General features: G+C 36.6%; 2 protein-coding genes across 2 annotated transcripts in view; one reads left to right on the top strand and one right to left on the bottom strand.

The window, feature by feature from the left end:
• GSTCD (glutathione S-transferase C-terminal domain containing) overlaps window positions 1-105 on the bottom strand; it is a 113,543-nt gene extending 113,438 nt beyond the window's left edge. Inside the window, exon 1 of the mRNA XM_081117442.1 lies at window positions 35-105. The gene's annotated coding sequence lies outside the window, so the exon portion shown is untranslated. The remainder of the gene's footprint in view (window positions 1-34) is intronic.
• On the top strand, window positions 48-26,065 carry INTS12 (integrator complex subunit 12). Its single transcript, XM_081117485.1, has 7 exons — window positions 48-152; window positions 9,114-9,278; window positions 9,758-9,910; window positions 11,504-11,691; window positions 13,290-13,449; window positions 17,995-18,141; window positions 21,705-26,065. The coding sequence occupies exons 2-7, from the start codon at window positions 9,123-9,125 to the stop codon at window positions 22,287-22,289; spliced, it is 1,389 nt and encodes a 462-aa protein (XP_080973611.1). The 5' UTR covers window positions 48-152; window positions 9,114-9,122; the 3' UTR covers window positions 22,290-26,065.

The raw sequence follows: 26,065 nt of genomic DNA, 5'->3' as shown, positions 1-26,065 counted from the left end.
TCATAACCCGGACGACCGGAAAAGGAACACCTACGTCACTTCCTGCCGTGGCGCAGCGAAAACGTTCCCTCCGCGACTGCGCCGCGGGAACCTTTGTTCCCGCTCTCGGAGACACGGCGGCCGGCCCTGGACTGAGTCGCGGGGGCGGAGCGGTGAGTTGTGAGGAGCGACCCCCCTCCCGGCCGCCTGGGGGAGGCTCGAGACCTCCGCGAGGGAGGCGGCGGGAGAGTAGCGCCCTCGGGGGGTCTTAGCGTCCCCGCTTCGGGTGGGGAAGCCTAGTTTGCGGGCGGTCGCGTGCCCCGAGCTGGCCGCTCGCCCCGCGCAGCGAGGGCTCGGCTTCCTCCGCGGGGGTGGCGGGCGGAGGCGCGCGGGCCCCGGCCCCCGGGACCTCCCTCCGCAGGTTTCGGCGACTTCTCCGTGCGGCTCCCTGTTCCCCTCTCCTGCGGGCTCTCCTTCCGGGACCCCCCCCCGCGAGGCCTCGGGCGGGGCTGTGAGCGGGGCTGACCGTCCCGCGGAGCGCCCGCTGTCTCTGCGCAGGGCCTGTGCCGCTGCTGGTTTTGGAGTCGCGGTGCCCGGGCCTCCGCGGACATGCCCCCGAGGGCCGGGCAGAGCCCAGGGCCAGGACCTCAGTGGGGGGACGGGAAGGGCAGCCCCGTTACGGGGATGCTGGCTGGAAAGGCTCGCGCCGCGCGGAGGCGGACACGGCCGAGCTTCCCGGGGCGGCTGCGCTGCGCCTGGGCGGGGTCGGTCTCCTCCGTGTCCCTGCGCGGGGTGGGCCTCGGGCCGCTTTCAGAGGACTGGCCTGGAGGGCGGGAAAGGACACCCAGGGAAATGCATCTATCTCTGCGGACCCCGTTCAGGTGGGAGAGATCACAGACGCCCTCGAAGGGGTTATTTCAACAAAGACCTAGTAGTCCATTCAATAAATATATTGGAGCACCTGTCAGGTTCCGAGCACTAGGTATATAACCGTGAATTTAAAAAATAAAAATTAAAAAAAAAAAAAAAATCCCTGGTCTCATGGAGTTTACAGTCCAGTGGGATTAATGAATTTAAGCCAGATGAAGGATTGGGAAGAGAGTATTCCAGGTAGGAACATTGGACAAGTCCCCAGTCATGGAATAGGTGTTTTTGTTTCACTTTTGCTTTATTGATGTTTAGAGGTTTTTTGTGGGGGGAGGGGAGGGAGGGGAGGGATAGGTTTGAGTTTCTTTTTTGTTGCTCTTTTGTGAAGGGCCTTTGGAAAGGATTAGAATTGTGTAGGAGAGAAAAGGCCTTTATACTTTTTGATCGCTTGATAATTCTGTAGCCATAATATTGTAGTCCTTGGCAAAGTAGCGAAATAAATATAAACTCTCCCCTTAAGGTACTCGGAGTTTTATAGAGAATACAACACTTGTGCAGAAAAAAAGTGTGGTTCAAGGTAGAAATTTCCAGTACCATGAGAAAACACTAAAAGACACCCTAGGAGGGAGAGATTATTGGTAGCTTTTGGGGTAGAGATGGACACACCAGCTGTCATTTAGAGTCCTCATTAGAAGTAGTGTTTGAACTGGGCTTTGATAGAATTTGGAGATCTAAAAATGGTTAAAAAGCTTGCCAGACAGAGAAATATGAGAAGTGACAAGGCCCGCTAGTGGCTCAGCTGCATGGAAGATCAGGATGAAGAATTAATGTTTTTGTGCCAGTTAATGAATCTTTTTAAATGGTAGGCCAACAAATTGGGCTTCATTTTGAAGGCAGTGGGAAGCCTTAATTTTTGAGGGAGAACATTTTTAAAAAAGAAAAAAATGTTCTTCAGGAACATTAATATGGCAACAGCATTGAAGTCGAGGAGAATACATTATTGCTACAGTACCAAGAAAGGCTAACAAAAAATGTGAATTTGAGTAGTAGCAGAAGTGAGAAAAACAACAGAGAAAATGTGAGAAGTGTTATGGAGTTAGAATCCACAGGAAGAGCCTGCTGATTGTTTGTATATAAGGAGGAGGGAGAGGACTCAGTGAGGGAAAGACTTAGGCCTCAGACCTGATTAATGGAGAGTTGTGTCATTTATTGAAAGAAATTGCAGGACAAGAAACTTTTGGGGAAGATAAGTCATAATCTAAATTTTAGTCATAACTGAACTTGACATACTATTAGGATAATCAGGCAGACATTTCTGTGAAGCAATTGGAAATGTGAAATTCGAGCTTAAGAAAGATTGAAGTGGAGATAAACATATGAAATCATCTGCCTAGAGATGATATTTGAAAACATAATATATAGGGGTGAGCAAAAGTAGGTGTACAGTTGTGACTACTCAAAACACAGAGTTAATATAGCTGTTGTAATAATCGTAACCGGCATGTCTTTTTCCACATGAACAACTATAAACCTACTTTTGCCCACCCCTGTACATACGATTACCAAGGAAGAAATTGGTACCAGAACTAATGAAGATAGACAAGGACAGATACTTGGGCAATACCAAGAACAACAGGGATGAGAAGATAAACCAGAGAACGAGTAGTCACAGACAGAAGAGAAATACCAGAAAAGCTAAATATAATAGAACTCAAGGAGGAGAAAATTTTTTGAAAGGGGGAGTAGATAATATATTCACTTGGCCAGCATTCACCGAGTACCTGCTCTCTCTCAGGCACCACACTAGACACGTGATTGCAGCAGTAGGTAAGACCAATCTAGTGCTGACCCTCATGGAATTGGCATTCCCATGAGAATGGCAAACACTGTTTACATAATTAACAGTGTAATAACTATTACAAATAAGTACAGGATGTTTTGGGACCAGTAAGAATAGTGCAGAAAATGAGACTTGAAGGGTAAGATAGGGGATGGGACACTCTACTAAAGTGCTAAGGTAAAAAAGATACGTTGAAAGATTTGAAATAAGTCGTGTGGATACAACAGAGTGGGAGTAGCTTGATACTAGGTAACATTTAATGAGCATGTACTCTGTGCCAGGTACTGTCGTAACTGCTTTACACGTACTACGACCTTGTTAAGAATCTCGTTCTGTAATCTTTGGACATTGAGAAGTTTAAGGAGCATTTTAAGCAAGTGAGGGAGATGAAAAGATTTGGAGGGCAACAAGAGTGGTTGTGGGGAGACTGACTTAGCTATTGCTGTGGGCCTGATAGTAGATAGAAGATGGTAACTTGGTCTAGGGTAGTGGTAATAAGGGTTGATGAATTTGAGATGTATTTAAGAAGTTTGGTGATTAAATGGGGTTCGGGGGTTGAGGAAGTGGGAGGAGTTAAAGCTGATTCTCAGGTTTCTGGCTGGAGCCTGGTAAGTATCATTTGAGAAAGGAAATATTAGAGGAAGAGCTAGTTGGAAGATAAGACAAGAGTTTTTGAGTTAGTGGCTCTGTTATGTTGAGTAGGAGGTACCAGTGACATATCTAAGTCAAGCTAGCAATTAAATCTTGGAAGAGACACGTGGGCTGGAGAGATAAATTTATAATCACTGGCAAAAGGGTTTAGATCAAATTGTCTAAGGCGTAATTCTCAAACTTTAGAGTGGATCAGAACACCAGAGAGGTTTAATGCAGATGTGGGCCCCATTCCCAGAATTTTTTCTTCAGTGGGTCCAGTGCTGGAGACCACGAGTTTGCGTTTCTAACAGGTTCCTAGGTATTGCTTATGCTGCAAATCCAGAGGATACATTTTGAGAAGGTGTAGAGTGAGACAAGAAGAGACCCAGAACCCAGCCTTGAAGAACTCATTTTTATTTAAATGGAATAAGAGGAACCTACAAAGGAGACTGAAAAAGAAGTAGGAGGAAAAAATGGTATTATGTTATATTTACCTGACTTAGCTTCGAATACTTTGATGAGAGCATTTTCATGGAATGATGGGGCAAAGGCCAAATTGCACTAAATGCAGCATAAGTAGAAGAAACAGAGAGTATAAAATGTAGCCTTTCTGAGGATGTTTTGCTATAAAGTGAAGAAGATAGGATAGAAGAGGCCTGAATATACTTAAATGTCAACGAAAAGATGCCAGTAGAAAGAAAGAGACTGTGAGGGGTGGAGAAGACAGTAAATAATCCATAGTTTAATATTCCAGAGGGGGAAGGAAGAGATAGATGCAGGTACATGTGGCATTACATGAAGAGCCACCTCCTCATTTATCATTTGGGAACTAGGAAAGGATGATTACAGGTAAATTTGTAGATGTGGTGGCAGGAAGTTAATTTCATTCCTCTCCGACAGCTGCTGTTTTCTCTGCAAGGTTGGTGAGGCCATCTACTGAGAGACAAGCAGTTTCAAGGAAAAGGAAGAACTATAACTGGTCTTTGCAGAAAGCGGGGGAGTTGAACAGAGAGGCATGATAGGATTGCTAAATTGTATCGAGTACCTGGATGAGATTGGTAACTCAGGAGCTACAGAGTGAGTGAGTTCAGGCAGGGAGAAGGCAGATAGGCTGTAAAGTAGATGAGAGTATAAGGCTATGGGACAAGGGTGCTTCGAGCACTGGAAACGTCTGTGAAAGGCTGAACCATTGAATGTAAGCTGGTTAGGAAGGAAAATGACGTGCTACAAGTAAATCAAGCTGGTAAAAAGATGGAGAAAAAAGATCATTGTTTACTAGTGGGAATGTCTGTGTTACTTATGTGCATTTGCCATAGACAATTCCTGGTATAAACTAAGAATTCACTCCCACCAATTCCACCACTACCACGCTGCTAGGTCATTGACTTTTTTTTAAAGTAGTAACTATTAACTTTCTGACATTCTTTTTTTAAAGCAATACCTAGATTTTGAATTAAACCTACATTTAAGGCATTAAGTTTCTTTCATTTGTCTATCTGTCTGTCTATACATACCACCCCCCTTCCTGCCCAGGACTTTGTCTTCTGGAATTCTAATCTACAGTGAGAATGATGTGTTTCTTTTACAGTCCATTTGCATTATAGGTTTTGGAATATACAGGAAAGAAATTGTACAGAAGTCACATGGTTTGGTATAACTCCAGGAAAATGAAAATATTTTTGGAAATAATGGAGATAAATTGACAAGAGTTGCAGCACAGTTGCTGACCTCTTCAGGACTTCAGTAAAAGGAAAATGAATTTCTTTCACTACATGTACAGTTGCCAATAACAAAGGAGAAGTAGTAGAAACCAGAGAAGGCAATAGAAAATGGGGCGGAAAAGTAAGATAAAAAATTAAAGTATAAAGGGTAAAACACATAACCATGAGTGTTTTTTTTTAGCCCCAACTACTGTTTTCTGGTTGGTGAGAGGGGGAAAAGTTGGGGCAGGAAGGTGCCACTAAGGAGAAAGCAGGGGGAACAAGGAACTGGAGGCGCTATAAACTCAAAGTACAGGTGGAGTGGGAGCAAAGAAATAGAAAAAAGAAAAAGAGCCCGGCCGGGCATGGCTCAGCGGTTGAGCGTCGACCTAGGATCCAGGCGATCGGGGTTCGATTCCCGGTCAGGGCACATGCCCGGGTTGCGGGCTGCAGCTGATCAATGACTCTCGTCATTGATGTTTCTATCTCTCTCTCTCCCTCCTTTCCTCTCTCTGAAATCAATAAAGATATATTTTAAAAGAAAAAGAAGAAGAAAAAGAAAGATTGGCTCAGCACCCTGAAAAGTGTCCTGGGTCAAAGCATTGGAGAGGAGTGATGGAAGGTTGTAGTCCAAAACGAGAATTGATTATAGCCAAAGAGGAGGAGAATAGTTGTGGCACATTTCATATTTTATTTCCTGAAAATGAAGCTCCTTGGGGTTGAAGATCTAAACTGAACGAAGGAAGTTGGAGAAGATATCAACATAGTTGCTAAAATTGCTGAAGATGATGGCAGGGGGTGGGGGGTGGGGATGGCAGGGAGGAAGATGAGCCTGTGCAAATATTTTGTACTTTAGCAACATTGAAGATGCAGATGTGGATTTCAAAAGAGGATGTAGAAAAATGGTGGTCATGGAATATCTTTCCCACAGCAGCAGTATAGAGTAAGGTCTCCGTAGCCCTTTGCTTTTTGAGCAGAAACAAGTCAAAGGAACACTATTTGGGGGAAGGTTGTAAGAGAGATGGGGACGTGTGTAGCTAAAGGTGAACAGATAGAAGGAGTGCTTGAGAAAAAAGTGAAAAATATATGTTGGTAATAAGTGGGGTCCAGTAGATGATAGCCATCTAGCAATGAAGTTAATGAGAGGGAGAAGGGCTGAGTGGAATGAGAGTACTGGAGGAACTTGCAAGGGGCAGGTAGTTTATACCTTAAAGCAGCCATGATGTGTATATAATAGGGAAAGGGACACCAGAATTTGCTAGGCAGGCTAAAACAGTCATCTCCAAACTTTTCTCATCATTGAGTTAAAAAAAAAACACCAGTTGAACACACTTTCATATGTGTATCAGTTATATGCATATACTACTATAGCTGTATGGTAATGGTTTGTTTTTAATAAAAATTTAAAAGAAAAATAGCCCTAGCCAGTTTGGCTCAGTGGTTAGAGCATCGGCCTGCGGACTGAAGGGTCCTGGGTTTGATTCTGGTCAAGGGCACGTACCTCAGTTGCAGACTCATCCCCGGCCCTGGGCGGAGCGCGTGGGGGAGGCAGCCAGTCAATGTGGCTCTCTCACATCAATGGTTTTCTCTCTCTCTGTCTCTCTGTCCCTTCCACTCTCTCTAAAAAGCAATGGATAAAATATCCTCAGTGAGGATTAAAAAAAGAAGAAAAATAAAGCCTAATATTTTTCTCCTTATATTTCACAGTGGAGACCACTGGGCTAGAGGGACATGTTGGTAATTTAGGGCAGGAGTACAGAGCCTGTTTGGTTTTATGATCGCAGAATCATAAAGAACTGACTCCAAGGTTCCAGTTGGATGTCGGTGTTGACGACATGACTTCTGTAGTCTCATAATGTAGTTGCTGGCTCTTGCCACTGGTCTGTAATGTAAACCTTTAATCTCTGATCATGGAAATGCATGACAGTAAATACTGTGCTTCTGCTTTTTAGCAAAGAATTTCAAGTAATGGTTTTTCTAGTATATTAAAAGGATTCTTCTAAATATCAACCCTTTGGTCAGTATCTCATCAAACGTTGTTCTGGATAAGTAAACTGCCATGCTTGCTCTTTAGCTATAAGATGTTAGGTCAGTAGAAAGACTAGTCTGTTCCCTTGTGTACTCAGGAAGGGCAACACTTTTACCCTTTTCATCCTGGACATTTTAATCAGGAGCTGTTTTCTCCTCAGCATATGTGTGGTGACTGGCCCCATGAGTAAATTTAAAAATAACCTTTCTGTACCTATTATTATATATAGATGATGTATGTATTAATACAATGTTAAAAAATGACAGAGGTTGCTTCTCAATTTTTGTTAAATTCTTATTAATATGACTGAGGTAGGTTATTTTCTTTGTGGTATTTAACTTTGGATTGCTTCTCGTGGGTGATGCAGATATTTTAGTAGAGCACAGAATTTGACAATAATTTTGAGGTATTAAACAGATATCTAATACCCTCTTGAAAACTTTTTTTAAAAGCCTACGTGTGTGTGTGTGTGTTTCCTGTTAAAGTTGGAGAGGGCTTAAGGGGGAAGTAGATGAGGCAGAAACAGATAAAATCTATTTTCAGGCAGAGCTTTCCTATGCCAAGATTCAACCTACAGCAAGTTTTAATGGCTTTTTAAACCCCTGAAAATGAGAGATTACTGTGGAATTGCTGACAGATCCTTAATTCTAGCGGTGCGAGTGTGTGGCATTATTATAATAGTAACCTGGAGGGTGGAAGATTTCAAGCCGTAGAATATTGATCAAAGGATTGAACTCAAAGAATACATTTTTATTTTAACAGTTCCTTGCCTGGAGAAATATTTGAAAAAGTGACAGCCAGAAGTAGAATCATGTGATAGCGTTGGTATTAGTGGAAAACAAAACTTTTTAATGTTTTGGAATTTCATAAGCCTTTGATGTATATCTTCACTATTTTTAAGCTCCTTAGGACACAGAGCACTATCATAGGCACTATGGGATACAGATATGCTTTTTAAAAACAGGTTAAGCATGAGATACCACAATCTAAATGTGATCCATTAAGATTATCATTAGTATGTTTTTTTGAGGCATTCAAGATGGGGAATGAGAGCCAGGGAGACAGAGGTAGCTGAAGCAAAAGCTGCAGCAGTGCATCCCCTAACCACTGCCCTCCTGTGATGCCCCACTCCCAGCTACATCTTTTTTTCCCTGTCATGTAAATAAGGTTTGAGGAGACATTTTGACATAAAGTAAACTTTATCTAAGCACATCAAGTTTATGTGTACTGAACTGTAAGTGTATATTTTATTTTTTTATATAAGATGTTTTACTAGTATCTAGAATGCAAAAAAGAATTTTGTGTCTTATTAACAATACCAAATTATAGAAAAAAGTCATCTCTAATTTATGAAATCAACTTGAGAATGGCAAACACAAGTTGGGAAAATGTCCCTGGGTTTTCAGAAAGGTAACATTTTTATGCTAAAGAAAGAAGGCTAGTTACTTAGTCCCAGTAAGAAATTTTAAGAACATCAGAAAAGGATTTAAAGAATAGTGGTTTAACTTTTTTTACAAAGCTCATCAGCAACATTGTGTTTTAACAAAATGGCTCTTATGACTAAGAATATCATTAAAAAAATGAATGAAAATCATACCTCAACATTTTTCTTAGTGTCTGTTTTCACAAATTTAGATACCCTTTTCTTCACTAACCAGTGAAGAAAATTTGGGTTGTGGGGGGTGGTCATTGACCTTTTGAAAAATGAGAGCTATGTTCTTTCTCCCCAGAAAAAATACATGTAAGTATAGATTTTAAAATGTAAGTATATGTAAGTATATATTTTAAAATGGAGTGAGGAGGGATCTTTGTGGCAGGGAGGAGCTTATCTGGGTTTAAAACTTGAATATGGATATACAGAAAACTGGTAACACTCTTGCTTTAGGGGAAAAGAGCTAGATGTGCCCGTCAGTGTTCAGAAGGAGATTTACTTCTTTCTGTAGTAACCTTTTGGATATTTTAAACTCTGTATCATGTGCACAGCATTACTTGTTATAAACAAAAGAAATTATAGATAAACTTTACTCATCGTCTTTAAATTACCCCCCTCCTTTTTTTCTTTTAGGCGTTTGCAATGGCTGCTACTGTGAACTTGGAACTTGATCCCATTTTTTTGAAAGCACTAGGCTTCTTACATTCAAAGAGTAAGGATTCTGCTGAAAAGCTAAAAGCATTACTTGATGAATCTTTGGCTCGGGGCATTGATTCAAGTTACCGTCCATCGCAAAAGGTACCTATGTGAATAAAAAGCTTAGAGGGAGTTTTGTAAGTCCTGTAGTAGTACAGTGTGGTACATTTAGACCATCTTAAAACAGTTCTCTCTACCAAAATAATCTTTCCTGCGGCATGAAAGAATTATAGTCTTTACTTTTGTTTTCTTCCTTCAAGCTTTTAGAGAACTATTAGACTACATAGAAAAGTTAGCTGGGTGTAGGGATATTCTGTTCTACTTTATGTGTGTAGAAACCCTCTTGTTTATGATACATTTTAATTTCAAATTCTTTATGATCAGAATCTTTGTTTTTCAAAGCTGCTGAATGAAACTGTACCTTACTTGTAATTATCTTCTAATGTTTTAGAGGCAAAAAAATCACAATATGATGACTTAATTTTTAACTGAAAATTATTAAGATTTATGATCTATTTCTTTATGATGTGTTAGATAGTCTGAATATTTAATTGTGGGTATCATTTTATTTCACCTTTTAGGATGTGGAGCCACCCAAAATTGCAAACACAAAAACCATTTCCATTAAGCAGGAGCCCAAAACATCATCCAGTCTTCCTTCTGGCAATAATAATGGCAAAGTTCTCACAACTGAAAAGGTAAAGAAGGAAGCTGAAAAGAGACCTGCTGAAAAAGTAAGATTTTATTTTAATGTAATAAAAAAACAAAGCAAATCAGTCAGAAACAATGTTTTGTGCTTACGTCTTTTAGTAATAGTGTTTAAAAAGTACATAATAATCATTAAGTAAGAATATTTTGATAATTATAGATGTTGATTTTTTTTGAAAAACATGAATAAAATTTGGAAATATTTTTAACCATTTACTGAAATCATTGTCAATAAATATTTGAGCCCCAGGAGATGTACTGATTTCAAGTATAAACTTTAATTTATGACTCAAATATTCTAGATGGAACAGTTGACAAGAAAAGATAGGAAAGAATGAAGAGTAAAGGAATAAATAAATAAAGATATAAATGACTAAATGTGAAATTTGTTACAATATGGCATGTACCTTAACAGGGCTACAAATAATTGAGGTTTTTTGTGGTTCCATATAAATTTTTGGATTATTTGTTCTAGTTCTGTGAAATACACCATTGATATTTTGATAGGAATTGCATTGAATCTACAGATGGTTTTGGATAATATGGGCATTTTAACAGCGTAAATTCTTCCTATCCATGAACATGGTATATGCTTCTACTTATTTGTATCTTTTTCAGTTCCTTTCTTCAGTGTCTTATAATTTTTTGAGTACAGGTCTTTTACATCCTTGGTTAGATTCCTAGGTATTTTTTGATGCAATTGTAAATGGGATTGTTTTCTTAGTCTCCCTTTCTGATAGTTCATTATTGGTGTATAAGAATGCAACTGATTTATGGATATTTATTTTGTATCCTTCTGCTTCACTGTGAATTTATCAGTTCTAGTAGTTTTTTGGTGGACTTTTTAGGGTTCTTTATATACAGTATCATGTCATCTGCAAATAATGGCAGTTTTACTTTTTTCTTTACAATTTGGATGTCTTTTCTTTCTTTTTCTTATTTGTGTGTCTAGGACTTTCATTACTATGTTGAATAAGAGTGGTGAAAGTAGACATTCCTGTCTTGTTCCCGATCTTAAAGAAAATGCTTTTAATTTTCCCCATTGAGTATGATGCTAGCTGTGGGTTTGTCATATATGGCCTGCATTATGTTGAGATATGTTCCCTCTATTCCATTTTGTCTGAGACTTTTTATTATAAATGGGTACTGCACTTTGTCAAATGATTTCTGTGCATCTATTATACAACCAAATGATTTTTATCCTTCACTTTGTTTATTTTTAGTAGTTCATAATTTAAAATATTTAAAGTAAAAAATAGCCTTATTAATTCTAAGGCTTCTCATTTCAAAGCATATGACGGGAGGGGAAAAAAAAGGTCAATATAGGTAAATTCATTGAACTTCCAGAATTCTTTAATGGATACAGGAGTATAAAGAAAAATACAGATATATACTAAACTTTTCTGATTTATTTATTTCTACCTTACTGATTTCTTTTAATGTACTGATTACGAATTTGTTATAAGTCTCCTACAGATCTTTAGTGTGTACGTCTGTTGCTAACTACGTGAAAATATCTGTCAAGTGGACTTGGACATTGCACATTGTCCATCTTATCTGCCTCTCAGTGATTTAAAGTTTATTGTAACATGTTACTTTCTGATTGCGTGCTTTTATAGATGAAATCAGACACCCCTGAAGGAGTTGATATTCCAAAGAAACCTAGATTGGAGAAACCAGAGACACGGTCCTCTCCCATTACGGTGCAAACAAGCAGGGATTTAGCTATGGCTGACCTTTCCAGTTTTGAGGAGACCAATGCTGATGATTTTGCCATGGAGATGGGATTGGTTTGTGTTGTTTGTAGGTAAGTTGTACCTTGCCACAGATTCTTGTTTCTTTCTAAAGAGCAAATGACTAAACAAAAAAAAAGTCATTCCAGTTATTGCGTGCTTTTTATTTTGTTTTTATTGTTTATAGGTGGATAGGAGGTAAGTAGATTATTCCGTATGAACTGCTTATATAGCAATTTAACATCTTGAAAATTGTCCAATATTTTATTTTCCTGACTGTGGCATTATTCTGTTATGTTGTAGTAATACTTTCTGCATTCTTGGGTTCTAGAGAGAAAGCAATCATTCTTTATTCTTTAATGAGGAAGAGTCTGTTCAGCAGACTCAATTATTTCCATCATTCTTTTTAAGAAGTCTGTGTTGCTTTTTCTTTCCCCCGAATGCTTTGCTTAATAGTATGTATAGAGTAAACTGTTATATATCATTTCTTAAAACACCTTTAAATCTTTTTGTAAGGAGAATGAAATGAAATAAATGGGTCATATAGATTATTCTGAGTGTTGTTGTAAAACATGAATACATAGGTATAAAAACATAGATCATTATGTTTGCCTATAGTAGTACATATATCTTTATGGGTAAGTGTATTCAGATTTTTCAGGTAGGTACTCAGAAGAAAGATTTCTGAGTTGTGCACCTGAAACTTACGTTATTAAGCAACATTACCCCAATAAACTTAATTAAAATATTTTAAAAACCGGAACAACTTAGATTTTAAACTTTTTTATGCCACAGTCTATATTTTTAATTACTAATGTCTTTCCCTGACTAGCGCAACAGAAAAGAATGCCTTTTTTTTTTTTTGCATTTTTCTTCATGAAAATGTTAAATTTGGGTGTACTAGGAATGAGTAAATAATTATAAACTTTTGTAAACTTTATACCTGACCATGTTATATGTACTTTTGAATGGGATCATTTGTTAGAGTTTCATTGTTTTCACATACATTTATTTCAACCTTTATCTACCATGAAGGTTATTATTTTTAAATAAAGAGATAAATCATAAAGTAATAATGGGGAGAGAATTAGTAACTATAACCTTCCATCTGGAGACTTATTATGTGATGATTGCTTTTGTGCTATTGGAATTTACACTTTTTGGTACACATATTGCTACATTCTATTCAGTTGATAAGACATCTATTTATTGAACACCTTTGTTATGCACAGTAATGTCCTAGGCACTGTATGTTAGGCCCATTTTCCATCTTTATACAACTCATATTAGTGAAGATGATAGAACAACAAATAGGTAACAAATAAAAAGGAATTTAATAGAGGTACAAAGAAGATGCTATGCGACTGTTGGAGGACTAGCCAAAGTCTACTACCATCTAGGAGAAATAAAAATATTACAAGAGAAAGACAAGGAGAATATAGCCAAATTTAGTTACTAAGGCACCTTATATATTTATTAATGGTTGAGCATAAGCTTTAAAAGAAATGAAGTGTTTGTATAGGCTACATGTCGGGGTTGTTATTTTCCTCTGTAGTTTTCTGGGGGTTTTAATAGTCTTTAATATATCAAACTTTCACAGAACAATCCTAAAATGGCTTTAAATTGTTGCATGCATTCAAATAAGGCAGTGCTTAATGTTATATTTTCTTAGGCAAATGACAGTGGCATCTGGTAATCAATTAGTGGAATGTCAAGAGTGCCATAATCTCTACCACCAAGATTGCCATAAGCCCCAAGTGACAGACAAGGAGGTGAATGACCCTCGGCTTGTGTGGTATTGTGCCCGATGTACCAGACAAATGAAAAAAATGGTAGGAATAATTTTTCTGTATTTTAAACAGTCTCTGTCAATATTCTTGTTGATACAGCTTTTCAAAATAAATATTGAATTATTACGATATTGAAAAAATAAATCATGAGCTGATTATTTAAATGTTTGTTTATATAGTATGTATGTTTGATTTATGTATCTATGCTTAAAGACCAGACCATGTAATATGTACTTTTCTCTATTCAGTTTTTAGTTTATTCTAATATAGAAAAAACAAACAGGATTGGAGACCGATAAAATATGAATATCTCTCACTAGTATTTCAATGTACTTCTAAACATTTAAAAAATACTATAATGCACTGTAGGAAATGGTGGGATACAAAGCCCTAGTCTTTGGTGAGTTTGGTAGGGAAATATTGAAAATATCTGTTCCTGAGTGAGCTTAAACCACCACACTTGTGTACAAAGGCTATGTCTGTATTTGCATCTCTCTTTGCATCTGCGTTTCTCTATCACTTAGTCTTGTCTACCGTCTTTGAATGACCGTTTACCCTGTTTTCCCATTGTACTTGCTCTGTATGCTGCTAACTAACATAACTGCCTTTAATATCATACTGAAACATGATTTCATTTGTTACATTGGATAGTTTTCTAACTTTTATTCAGGACCTTTGAACAGACTTTTTCCTGAGCCTGGAAGGCTCTTCATTCCCCTTTCTCCCTAGATAATCCTTTTTCATTATCAACATTCAGATCAAGTATGACACCCCCACCTCCAGAATATACTTTCATTGCCCCCATATGCTTATTCCTCTTTGTATTTTCCACTATAGTGAATCTTTTTTTCATTAAATATTTATTAATATATTTCTCTCTACTCAGAGCTCCATGAAAGCAAGGATCATGTCTAATTTTTGCTTAGCACTGAATCACTAATGCTTAGATACAATAAGATGCAATAGATATTTGCCTGAATAAATGCGTGAATGAATGAATGAAAAAAAAGTTGATAAGTGACTGTCATCATTTTCCTCTTAAAGAAATCAAGTTGCTGTTTACCTTGGTGACTTATTTCATTCCCCTATCCCTTCTCCCTGCCTTAGATTAGGGACTCTTACTACAAGAGTTTTCATGTCTCTTAATCAAATGAATTTCTACATAAAGTTTTTTGACCAAGCACATCTTTTTAAAGTCAGAAATACTTAGTTAAGAGTAAAATAGCAAGATAATCTGTTTTACTTTTTAATCAGTTAAATCAGAAATCAGAAATAGTTTTTACTTATTCCTAAGAAAAGTAGTAAATATTCAGTAGTAGGTATACTTTCTCTTTTCAATAGGAAATTTATATGACAAGGTACAATTTTTTCTGTTCAGTCTGATTTTTATTTAGTTTATTATTTAAAATAACCCTTTAGGACCTCAAGCAAAATGTTTATGGGTGTTCAGTATAGTGCATTCCAGGACAATTACAGATGTAATCGCTAAGAATTGGTGATAGTCAAAATAGCTAATTTGTGATAGTAATATGTCTCTCTCTAGTATATCTTTAGAGTTTTATTATTATTTTTATTTCACTGTAAGTCTTAATAAAGTAAGCACTGTTCTCTCCTAGGTTTTTTCTCCCCATTTTTTTACACCAAATCTATATTTATAGTTCTAACCCTCTTTCTGGATTGAATTTTGGCAGCTGATCAGATATCTTTCAGTTTCCTTAATTTCTTTAAAATCAAAATTGTTCTCTTCTCCACTCAGTTTCCCTCCAGTTGGCTCAACTAGAAAACATTATCCATTATACCTCTTTTAATTCCATATATTATTGTCTATTTCTTCTATCTTTCACATACCTATTCACTTTCCTCTTACTACCCTATTCTATAAATCTCTCATTTCTTGTCATTTGCTTTAACCTCTTAAGAGGTCTTCTTGCTTCCCTTCAATCCACTTTACTCAGTACCATTGGAACAATTAGAATTGTGCTTCTAAAATATTTATCTAATTCTATCTGTTTAAATATATCCAGTGGCTTTTGATTACTGACAGAATGAGATTATACTCATTAGAATGGATATGTGGCCCTTCTCTCTTGGACCCAAGTCTCGTTTTGTACCCTCCCCCACCACGTCACCATATATCCCATACATTCTGGCCGGGGCAGAATAAGTATATCATTCCCTAAATATGTGGTAAACTTTCATGTTCCTATGTTTTACTTCTCAGATTCTCCTCATCTGGGGTACCTTTTATTCTTTATCATCTTTGCAAATTAAATGTCTGGTTCATTTATCAGTAAGATCATGTCTTATTCCTTGGCATAGCACCAGAGCAGAGCTCAGGACTAGACATGTCTTACATTCTATGGTTCTCATTTTAAGATATGCACAATGTAGGAGATGCGGATTAGTACCAGAAATCAGTAGTCAGTAAGTTTAATCTGTGTGTCCATGAGTCAAAGTACTGAATGGGAGGCCATGACTAATGTTAGAACATGATTGGAATACACAAACAGTGGACCTAGGGAAACCCAAAAGGCATGATCTGAAGTGAACTTGAATTTCTGGATCCAGTGAATATGAGGTTTATGAAAAAGAAATTTGGAAACAGTGGGGGTGCTAAATCCAGTCATTCTAACTATAATTGCTTTCAGTGAGGTCCTCCTATGTGCTTTGGTTACTGCTCCAGAGTATCACAAGATACTATAACTAGCATCTTACAGCCCCTTCCTCCTTGCACTAATTTTTCCAACTAGGGCAGCCTCTGCATTAAAGGATGACCTACATAAGAATGTGGTGATGTGTGGCAGGGTCAGAGGTCATTGTTTAGTTCTAAAATTTTCTCTCTACCAGAAAATGGGTTTTGCCTCAGCACTAGCTAAGAGACTCATTTTGACTTGTTGCAGTGGTTCTCAACCTAAGGTAGTAACACACACCTGCTCAGCAGCACTTAGAAATATGCGGTGTTTGTCATTGCTGCTTTACTGGCAGTTACTGCCCTGAGTAGAGAATTACATACATTCTGCAGTGTGGGAGGCAGCCACCCAGTGAAAAATTATAGTTCTTTTTTTGAGCAACACTGAGTCAGTGATAATATCCTAGTTCCCTAAACTAGTATTACTAACAAAGGACAAAAGCTTCTGGGTATTTCTTACTCCACTTCTAAGATGGCCAGGTGAAACAGAGGAAGCAGATCTAAACATGGTTCCTAGACAGAGGTCCTTTCTGAGCTTCGTTGTAATGAATCTTCATCTACTAAACCACACACGTTAGGTTAGTCTTCAGAGTCTAACTTCTGGAATAGTAGGTGTGGGTGGAGGGACGCGTAAGATGGAAAGCCGTGGTTACAGAGCCATGTATTTCTGATTTACTCTGAGAGCTGCATTCCCATAACGTGATTTTGCAGTAGAGTGAGGTGGCCCTCCTTTCCGGCAGGTAGGAGATGCTTTACCGCAGGTAGTCTTCCAGCATTCTTAATAATATTCGTGATCCAAATGCTACTTTATAAATGATGTTTCATAGTAGGTGCACTTCCATGTGGAAAGTATGTAATATAAAATATGGAATGATTTGAGACTTAAGGACCAAAATTATATATAATACAGCAAACCATAGCAAAAGAAGGTCCAAACAAGGATAAAACAGTCTGTATTCAAACTTCTAGAAATGGGAAGAAATTATTAATAAATTCCCCAGTATAATCCTGTATGACCTTATTAGGATTGTCAAAGACAGTGGAACGGCTGGGGGCATTTTTCACCATTCAGTATGGATGATTTCTTCCAGAGGCCTTATCCTTTGTAAATAATTATGATGGATAAATAGGAATTAATATTGTCAGCACTCAACATATTCCAGACACTGTGCTAAACTCTTACATAATCATAATTCATCCCCATAACCCACATTTGAAACAGATGGCACACCACCAGTTACAAAATAAGAAAATATTATTCGTCAAAATAAAACAGTATACTTGTAAAGGATCAATGGGTGCAAATTCCTGTTTGATAACATAAAAATGTGTTATCAAATTTGTATTTGTGAGCTTTCTCTAAAAATACAGTGTGCCTAGTTCTACAGTGTGGAAAAACTTCAAAAAGCTTCATCATTTACCACTAATAGGTTTTTCTTCCCAGTCTGTATTTAAAACCATATAATTGATCTGATCTACCTTTTAACTCACTCTCAGTTACTCAGTGACCTGTGCCTGAACCCCAAGAAGAAAACTCCTAAGTCTTTGCCCCGCCACAATAAGAAGTAAATGTACTTCATCACAATTACAAATAGTTTGTGATTTACCTTTTGAAAGCAGCAATTTGATTTTCTTGTTAAAATGGCATTTAATTAACCTTAATCTGCATGATTTTTATAGCATTTATTATCTTTACTGTTTAGAAACTAATACAGAGTATAAAAGCATTAATATGATGATAATTTGTCTGAGTCTATACTTTTAGTATGATCACAATATTTTTTAAATGTTCAACTATATTTCAACTCAGTGAGTACTGTGATAGATTTTTCATTGTCTTTTTTGTGCATTCATCTAAGATTTTGTAGCTACTTTAATCTTAACATTGATTTTTACAGGCTCTAAAAACTCAGAAACCGCCACAGAAACCAGCCCCCACGGTGGTTTCTGTAGCTCCCGCTGTCAAAGATCCATTGGTTAAGAAACCAGAAACTAAACTCAAACAAGAGACAACTTTTCTAGCATTTAAGAGAACAGAAGTCAAGGTATAGTACATTTCATTTTTATCTAAGATTATCTAAGATTTTATTTTTAATTTAGTTGACTAAACAATTATTAGTTGCAAAAAAAATTAATGAGGAACTTTTATATACTAAATGGCCGTATGTTAGAAATTAAGACTGCATCACTTTTAACATTAAGTAGAAAGGGAACATTTATATAATTATTTAATCTCTAACAATGCTGATTTCTCTTTTTATCGAAATTAGGAACTGTGCATTTGCATCCCAAGTTGACATTCTTTACCATTTCTATGTAGTCAGACACTTACCTCCATCAGGAATTTGCTTTAAATTCAAAATACCTCTGCCCTCAGTAGCAACAATTTTGCTCCTCATATTACTTGTGCTTTATTGACCCCATAGCTTTTTTCTCCCTACCTATCGGCTATTAAAGTTTTCTTGCTTTGTCTTTTTGTTTGTTTCCTTTAATTATCACGAACTTTCATGATACCTACCTCTATTCTAAGGGGCCAGGTTATTTAGTGAGAGTATCACCTTTCTCGTTCCCAGCTTTGCATCCTTGAATTCACACTACATTATTATTAATATCCTGGCATTTTGGTATCATGGAATAAAATACTTTGCTAATCTAATTTTATAACAAAATGGATGCTTTTACTGAGTTACACCCAATTTTAAGCAGAGTACAAAACACAGAAGGAAAAAACAACCCCAAATTTTCAAAGGTGGACCCCAGAAAATTCTAAAGTTGACTATATAATTCCAAGTGAGTACCGTTAAGTAACAAAGACCCAGAACCTTGGGATGATGATAAAGAATATAAATATAAGGTACTCTGAGAAAGATACTAATAATTTTATTTGTAGATCATTTTTTAAATTTAATTTACTGGGGAAAAGTTGATATCCAAGGGATATCTACCATTGATTTGTCACATAGGAACTTAATGAATTGGAATAGAAGTAAGAATAATTTATTGAAAGTAATTAGAGTTGCTATATTCTATATTTAAGTCACTTTTAGGTAGATTTTTATACTAACCTATTAATACTAAAGTTTATTTTTAGGAAACCCAACATGAAATCATTTTATGGCAAGTCAATTAAGGCCTTGGCTGTCGTGTTTGCTCTGCTTGAGAGATTTTGGTGTGTTTATGATAAAAGTGGGGAAATTTTTACTATGAAAAAAATTGTTCTCATCCTTATATAAAGAGCAAATGGCTTTCTAACTAGGATAATGGAAAGAAAATATTTATAGTTAAAAACAGTTGAGAAATTTATACACTGAAGTAGTAAGGAATTACTTGCTACCCATTGTGTGTGTTTACACTTGAGCGCACCCTCATGGTATTGTAGGCCGTCTGTCACTCGGTTGAACAGCAGTCCCAGGAACAGCAAGCCATTAAAATAAGATGCCATACACACAGAACTTGCTTTCTTGTTTGTACTTCATAATTGTTGGTCTTTTTAATTACTTCAGATGGGTTTTCTTTTGTGAAGTCTGGTTGAAAGATCATTTAGCCATATGGCAGACAGTTTTATGTTTAACAGAAAAAGGAAAAAAATTAGATCTTTCAGAACTAAAAAGTTGACTACACCTGTGTTTTTTTGCTTCCTTGAGGAACTTTTTCTTATTACCTGTATGCATTTCTCTAGGAATTTATAATTTATGTAGTTCATCTTCTCTGGGTGAACTTATGAGACAGTTATTGTGTGCTGTTATTGTAAAAATTCCTATCATTTTCAGAATATGTGAACAAAAATCTGGACTCCTCCACTTAAAAAGTAAAGATTTCAGAGCATTCTGTTTTCATTATTTTTCGCATTGGTTAAAAATGTTTACATGCAAACAGTATTGAAGGCTACTTTTATTTTTTTTTGAAGGCTACTTTTAAAAACTAAAATCATTTTATCATTTGAGAAAAATCATCTTAGCAGTTCTTTTGGACTTCAGTTCTAAAAGACAGCTAGATATATATTTTAGACATAACTACCATATTTTTAAGTGAGATGCTATTTGTAATGCTTTATCTTTCACCCATGTGTGAATTTAACACTTTTGTCAATCCTAAGAATATGAAGGTAGCCCTGGCTGGGCGGCTCAGTTGGTGGGAGTGTCATCTGTACTCCAAAAGGCTGTGAGTTTGACTCCTGGTCAGGGAACATACCTAGGCTGCAGGTTTGATTTCCAGTCGGGGCAGTCAGAGTGTCTCACGTTGATGTTTTGCGCTCTCCCTTTCTCTAAGAAACAAAAAAACCGCCAACCAACCAAACAAAAAAACATCCTCAGGTGAGGATTTTTAAAAAAAAGGAACATGAAGGTAGAAAGAATGCCAATGAGAAGTTCAACTCATAGTTAATTTGAACAACCCAAATGTGAAGGTGAAGAATATTTGAGCTTGTGTGAATAAGAGCACTATTTATTTACATAGTGACACTGTTGTCACTGTTAGCTCTTGACTGGCCAAGGAAGTCAGAGAAATTTATGAAATACGTCAAGGAGTGACGCAGACCTGCCCAAAATGGCTCTGTACAGCCTGTGAGGCAGTTGATAATATCCTTAACAGAAGTAAGGATCTCTTGTGATAATTTCAGTGGAAACGAAAATAAAATCATTAGACCTTTTTTAATATATCACTAGAGTTGTATAGTTCCAAGTAGTTAACATTGTATTGTATATCTGTATATATTTTACAGTACAGTAATTATTTGCTCAAAATTTGAGGGGAACTTTTAAAAAATGTGGGTTCAGAATCTCATACATTTACTCAACAAGTAATTATTGAGTGAATCTCTTTACCTCAGACATCTGATATCCTGGGTGTGAAAATTTTTATCCATTGACACAGAGAACAGACTGATAACTGCAAGAGGGGAAGTGGTTGAGGGCTGTGTGAGAAGGGTGAAGGAATTAAGCAAAATAAAAAAAAGAAAGACTCATGGACATAACCGTATGGTGATTGCCAGAGGGAAACGGGGTGGGGGGAGGTAAAAGAAGGAAAGGGGGGTATAAATGCTGATGGAAAGAGACTTAACTTGGGTGGTAAACAACAGTACAACATGCAGATGATGTACTGTAGAATTGTATACCTAAAACCTGTATAATTAACCAACGTCATTCCAATAAATTCAATTAAAAGAAAAGAGTGTATCTATTTTTGAAATTATCTACAAGTTATTTGGAGCAAAATCTAAAGAATCACATGTTTTACTGAGCTGGATAATACCTTTTTGGGTGAAAATAAGTTAAAGCATTAAACCTGATTTTCTGATATGACTTATAACTGAAAAGCAGTTCTCAAAAAGGAATTCCATATATTTCATTTCTGGAATTAGTAGAACAATATGGCATCCCAAAATTTCTCTTTGGAAATGGTAGCACCCATTAGCTATGGATAAGTTTTGTTGTGTTTTTTACAGATTCATTTTATAAGAACTTAATTTTAGTGGTGCAATTTAAATTTCCCACATCATTACTTCTGTATAAAGAGTCCAACAATTAAACTTGTTATATATTTCAGAAAATTATATTAGGTATTAATTATACTTGGCTTTAAGTAATATTTTATTTTTCTATTCTTTTAGACATCCGGGGCTATTTCAGGAAATTCTTCTAGTACCAGTGTTTCCTCTTCAGCAACTAGTGGCTTAACTGGATGGGCAGCCTTTGCAGCCAAAACTACTTCTGCTGGTCCATCAACAGCAAAATTGAGTTCAACAACCCAAAACAATAGTGGGAAACCTGCCACCTCATCAGCTAACCAGAAGCCTGTGGGTTTGACTGGTTTGGCAACATCATCCAAAGGTGGAATAGGTTCCAAAATTGGTGCCAGTAGCAACACTTCACCCACTGTACCATTGAAACCACCTCCACCTCTAACTTTGGGCAAAACTGGCCTTAGTCGCTCAGTTAGTTGTGACAATGTTAGCAAAGTAGGTCTTCCTAGTCCGAGTAGTTTAGTTCCAGGAAGCAGCAGCCAACTAAGTGGAAATGGAAATAGTGGGACATCAGGGCCTAGTGGAAGTACCACGAGCAAAACCACTTCAGAATCAAGCAGCACTCCGTCGACATCCCTTAAAGGTCCAACTTCACAAGAATCACAGCTCAATGCCATGAAGCGATTGCAGATGGTCAAGAAGAAAGCTGCCCAAAAGAAACTCAAAAAGTAATGTGGCCAAGTAGGTTTTAATATCATATTACCCTAAAGATTAAAATCTTGTTATTAGGACATAAATTGTACTATACTATAATTTAATAAAAAACTTCATAGTGAAATTTCTGTTATTTCTTACCTTAAAATGCTAAATATAGAAAAACTTGGAACTCTTTGTTGTTTTAAATCTGTTTAAGTTTTATTTTAACAATTTCCATAGTATGTGAAAACAATTAATAGAATGACTAATTCTTGGTGAGAACTTCCAGAATCCCAGAAGACTGGTACCATATGTGAATTAAATCAAAAAAAGCAGTGGTTTGTTCATCTTCTATCAAAGCTCCAAGAAATGATCCTGTTGAATACGGTGCCTCACAAGGTGCCTCACTATAGTTTCTTACATTCCCCCCAATGTTCTTCATGATCAGTGTCAAGCCCCAGCCTGATTCTCCCTATTCTCCCCAAATATTTCATCTCTCCTTTTTCAAAATTAGCTTTTCACAATTGATTTCTGATACCTCTATATTACCTTTTTATCACCTCAAATCAATTATTTGTCTCTTTCAATAGATTGTGATCTACCATGCCCTTTAAATGCAGTATTTCTCTCACATTGTCCACATTTCCTTACGTTGCCAGTGTAACATATGCACATAGTATATATTTAATAAATTTTGAATTTTGATCTATCCTGGTTACACAATTTCTGAGAATTATTGAGAAAAATACCCATTCCAAGAGTCTGTGGTGGATCATGTCTACTTGTTTATATACTGATAGCTTCTTCCTATACCATGAAAAATAAGGCTGTTTTATTTTTACTGCCCCAAAATGTTACAACATTTTATGTCATTTAAATTAACTTTGTATAAAGGTAGCTCCTGTATAATTATTGTGATTGTTTTGAAGTATATATATATGTACATTGTTAGGTCAAAAAGAGTGAAGGTTCTTAGTTGCTGTCTTATTTGCAAGCTAACATATTAGCCTGCCATTCTTTTATGTATATTTTCTGAAAGAAGACATGCGGCTTTTTGGGTAATGGAAACGGTTTATTACAGCAAAATGCAGCAGCCATTTTCTACTTCCTGAATACCTCGTTTCTTCCTAAACTGGGTCTTAATAAAGTCCCACACTCACTAGACTGTAAACTAAAAGTCCAGCAGATCCCCACATTTCTTCAACTTTGATGTGTGCCACTAAATCTTCACTCTATAGCCTCAAAGCTCAAGCCCTTTCCTTTAATCCCTACATTTTTATAGGTTATCCTAAAATATGTTGATAAATGATTTCTGTGAAGATAAAGCTTTTCAAATTAAGCTTGGTCTTTTTCTAAGGAAAGATTACTTTAAAATTACCTGTTCAATAATGGGACTAAATTATTCATGGTAAATTAGAATTCAAGATTGAGATAATCCCGTTACTTACAAAGTGGAGTAAATGTCTATTTACACGTTTAAAATTTGCCTGCAGATGTTTTTGTTTTGAGAAACAGATTGCTGTTGATTAAACATCAGTTTGGCATCAACTTCAAATTTCCATTAGGGTCAAAAGACCAAAAAAGATATATACACCCATGATTATTTGATTTTAGTTCAGGGTCAGTTTGGACTAAACTGGACAAAATCACCTGACACAAGCTCAGCTCAACAACTGTAACAGCTAATGTAACCTCACCGTGTACGAAACATGAAAGCAGACGTGCACAGTTCACACATTGGCACTCGGAATGGAAAGTTGTATCCCATGTGTGCTGGATAGACTTGAGAAGCAATTATTTTAATTTCTACAGTACTTCAGAGAGGACTTGGCAAGACTTATTCAAGAAGTCATTTATCTTTTGTTGAGCATAGCTCTTTGTGCATATAAATATGTATTTAGAATCCTCACATGCATATAAGTATACATACATCTAGTAAGGTAAAACTCAGTTGGGAATTTTTATACATGTATATTTGGTGTGAGTTTAATTGTCTTCAAGTAGCTCTTATACCTTGATTTTTCCATATCATTAAATGAGCTGCAAGGCTTTTTAACTGAGCATGTTACGAAATGTCCAGCTCTGTAGTAATAGTATTTATCATTTAATTTATTTTGTTATAATTTGCTTTTCTCGCTAGAATTTAAGTTGTGTGAGGGCAGGAACCTTGTTGGTCTTGCACACCATGGTATCCCCACTGCAGCTCTCAAATATTTATTGGCTCAATGGACGAATAGATAATTAGGTGAGCCAGCAAGTAAGCTTTTAGGATTGTAGATTCAAATCCCACTTTAATAGAATTCTGTTCAATATCACTTTTCTGTGTTGTGTATTGGGCTTGCTGTAAGATTATTTAATCATAAATTTTAGTGGCTTAAAAAAAAAAATAAGGAAAACATTGGAAGAATATTGGCTTAAAGTCAGGAGACCTGGTTTTGAATCCCTGTCCCTCCACATGTTAGCTGAGTGAGCCTTTGTTTTCTCCTCTATAAAACATAGGTGATAATTAATGAGTAAAACTGAAGGCACCGAATATGCAAAGATTAGGTGATTCTGACAAGGATGTGGTAGTGCTGTTTATTGGTAACTGATATTATAAATTGTGATAACCATAGGTTATGGAAATATTTTACACAAATTTTTATTCAATAATTATAAAAATTATGAGTAATTAGAAGAAACCATAAATGCACTTACATACAATAAAACAGCTCTTTTTAAGTAAGATAAGTTTATTTAATTTACTAAGAATCCATCCTCTAGATTTTTTTTTTTAACAATAACATCTCTTTCAAGTAAATGCTAAAGCGTGTCTTGCCTGGAGTGTAATAATCGTGAAAGCGGTAACTGGCCTCAGAGATACAGCTTGAATTCTAGTAACCTTGGAGTACAGATTCGTTATATTGGAATAATTTTGTAGATCGCAGAAAATTTAATGACTGAGTTTTTATATATTATGCAGTATGTATCAGAGGAGGGAGGTAATTGAAAAATTGACTTTAGCTCTAGCTGGATTGGCTCAGAGGTTAGAGCGTTCGCCCGTGGACTGAAGGGTCCTGGGTTCGATTTTGGCCAAGGGCATGTGCCTCAGTTGCAGGCTCCATCCCCGGCCTAATCGGGGCAAGTGCGGGAAGCAACCAATTGATGTGTCCCTCTCACATCGATGTTTCTGTCTGTCTCTCTCCCTTCCACTCTCCAAAAAAGCAATGGAAAAAATATCCTTGGGTGAGCATTAAAAAAAAAAAAAAATTAGACTTTAAAAATGCTAGCATTCTATAAATAATAGGATATCCCTAAAGATTAAAATCTAATGTCCCATTGAAATTTAATTACTTCCTCATCAGCTACAATGTAAACGAATATGTCTAATTTAACTTGAATTTGTGAGGTGTAGATGTAGTTAGTGTTGAGCAGTGCACTGAGTACCTTATAAGGAACAGGATTTAAACAAAGTGTTTTTTTTGTCATCTTAGAATATAAAGATTTCCGCTCTTTATTCACAGGGATTTAAGAGATTTTTGCAATAGACCAAAGGAAGCTTATGGGAAAAGTGAAAAAATTTTAATTCTGTATTTCAGTAAAAACTCTAATTTTTGTAAATCCTCTGAACTATTCATCACAGGCACTTAATAGCTGGCTCTAAATGTCCAAATTATATTTTAGACAAAATATGGACAATACCAGCACTTAAAGTATTATATACAATGCTGCATTTGTATGATTAACCATGTGCACTCTGTCTCTCTGCACAACTGAACCTTCATAGAATTGTTTTATACTAATGAGTACTAAAACGAGATACTGTTCTGAAA

This window comes from Miniopterus schreibersii, assembly GCF_964146895.1.
Source record: "Miniopterus schreibersii genome assembly, chromosome: 1".
NCBI lineage: Eukaryota > Metazoa > Chordata > Mammalia > Chiroptera > Miniopteridae > Miniopterus > Miniopterus schreibersii.
Note: the sequence above shows the minus strand (reverse complement) of the source record. Positions and strands in the feature narration are given on the sequence as shown.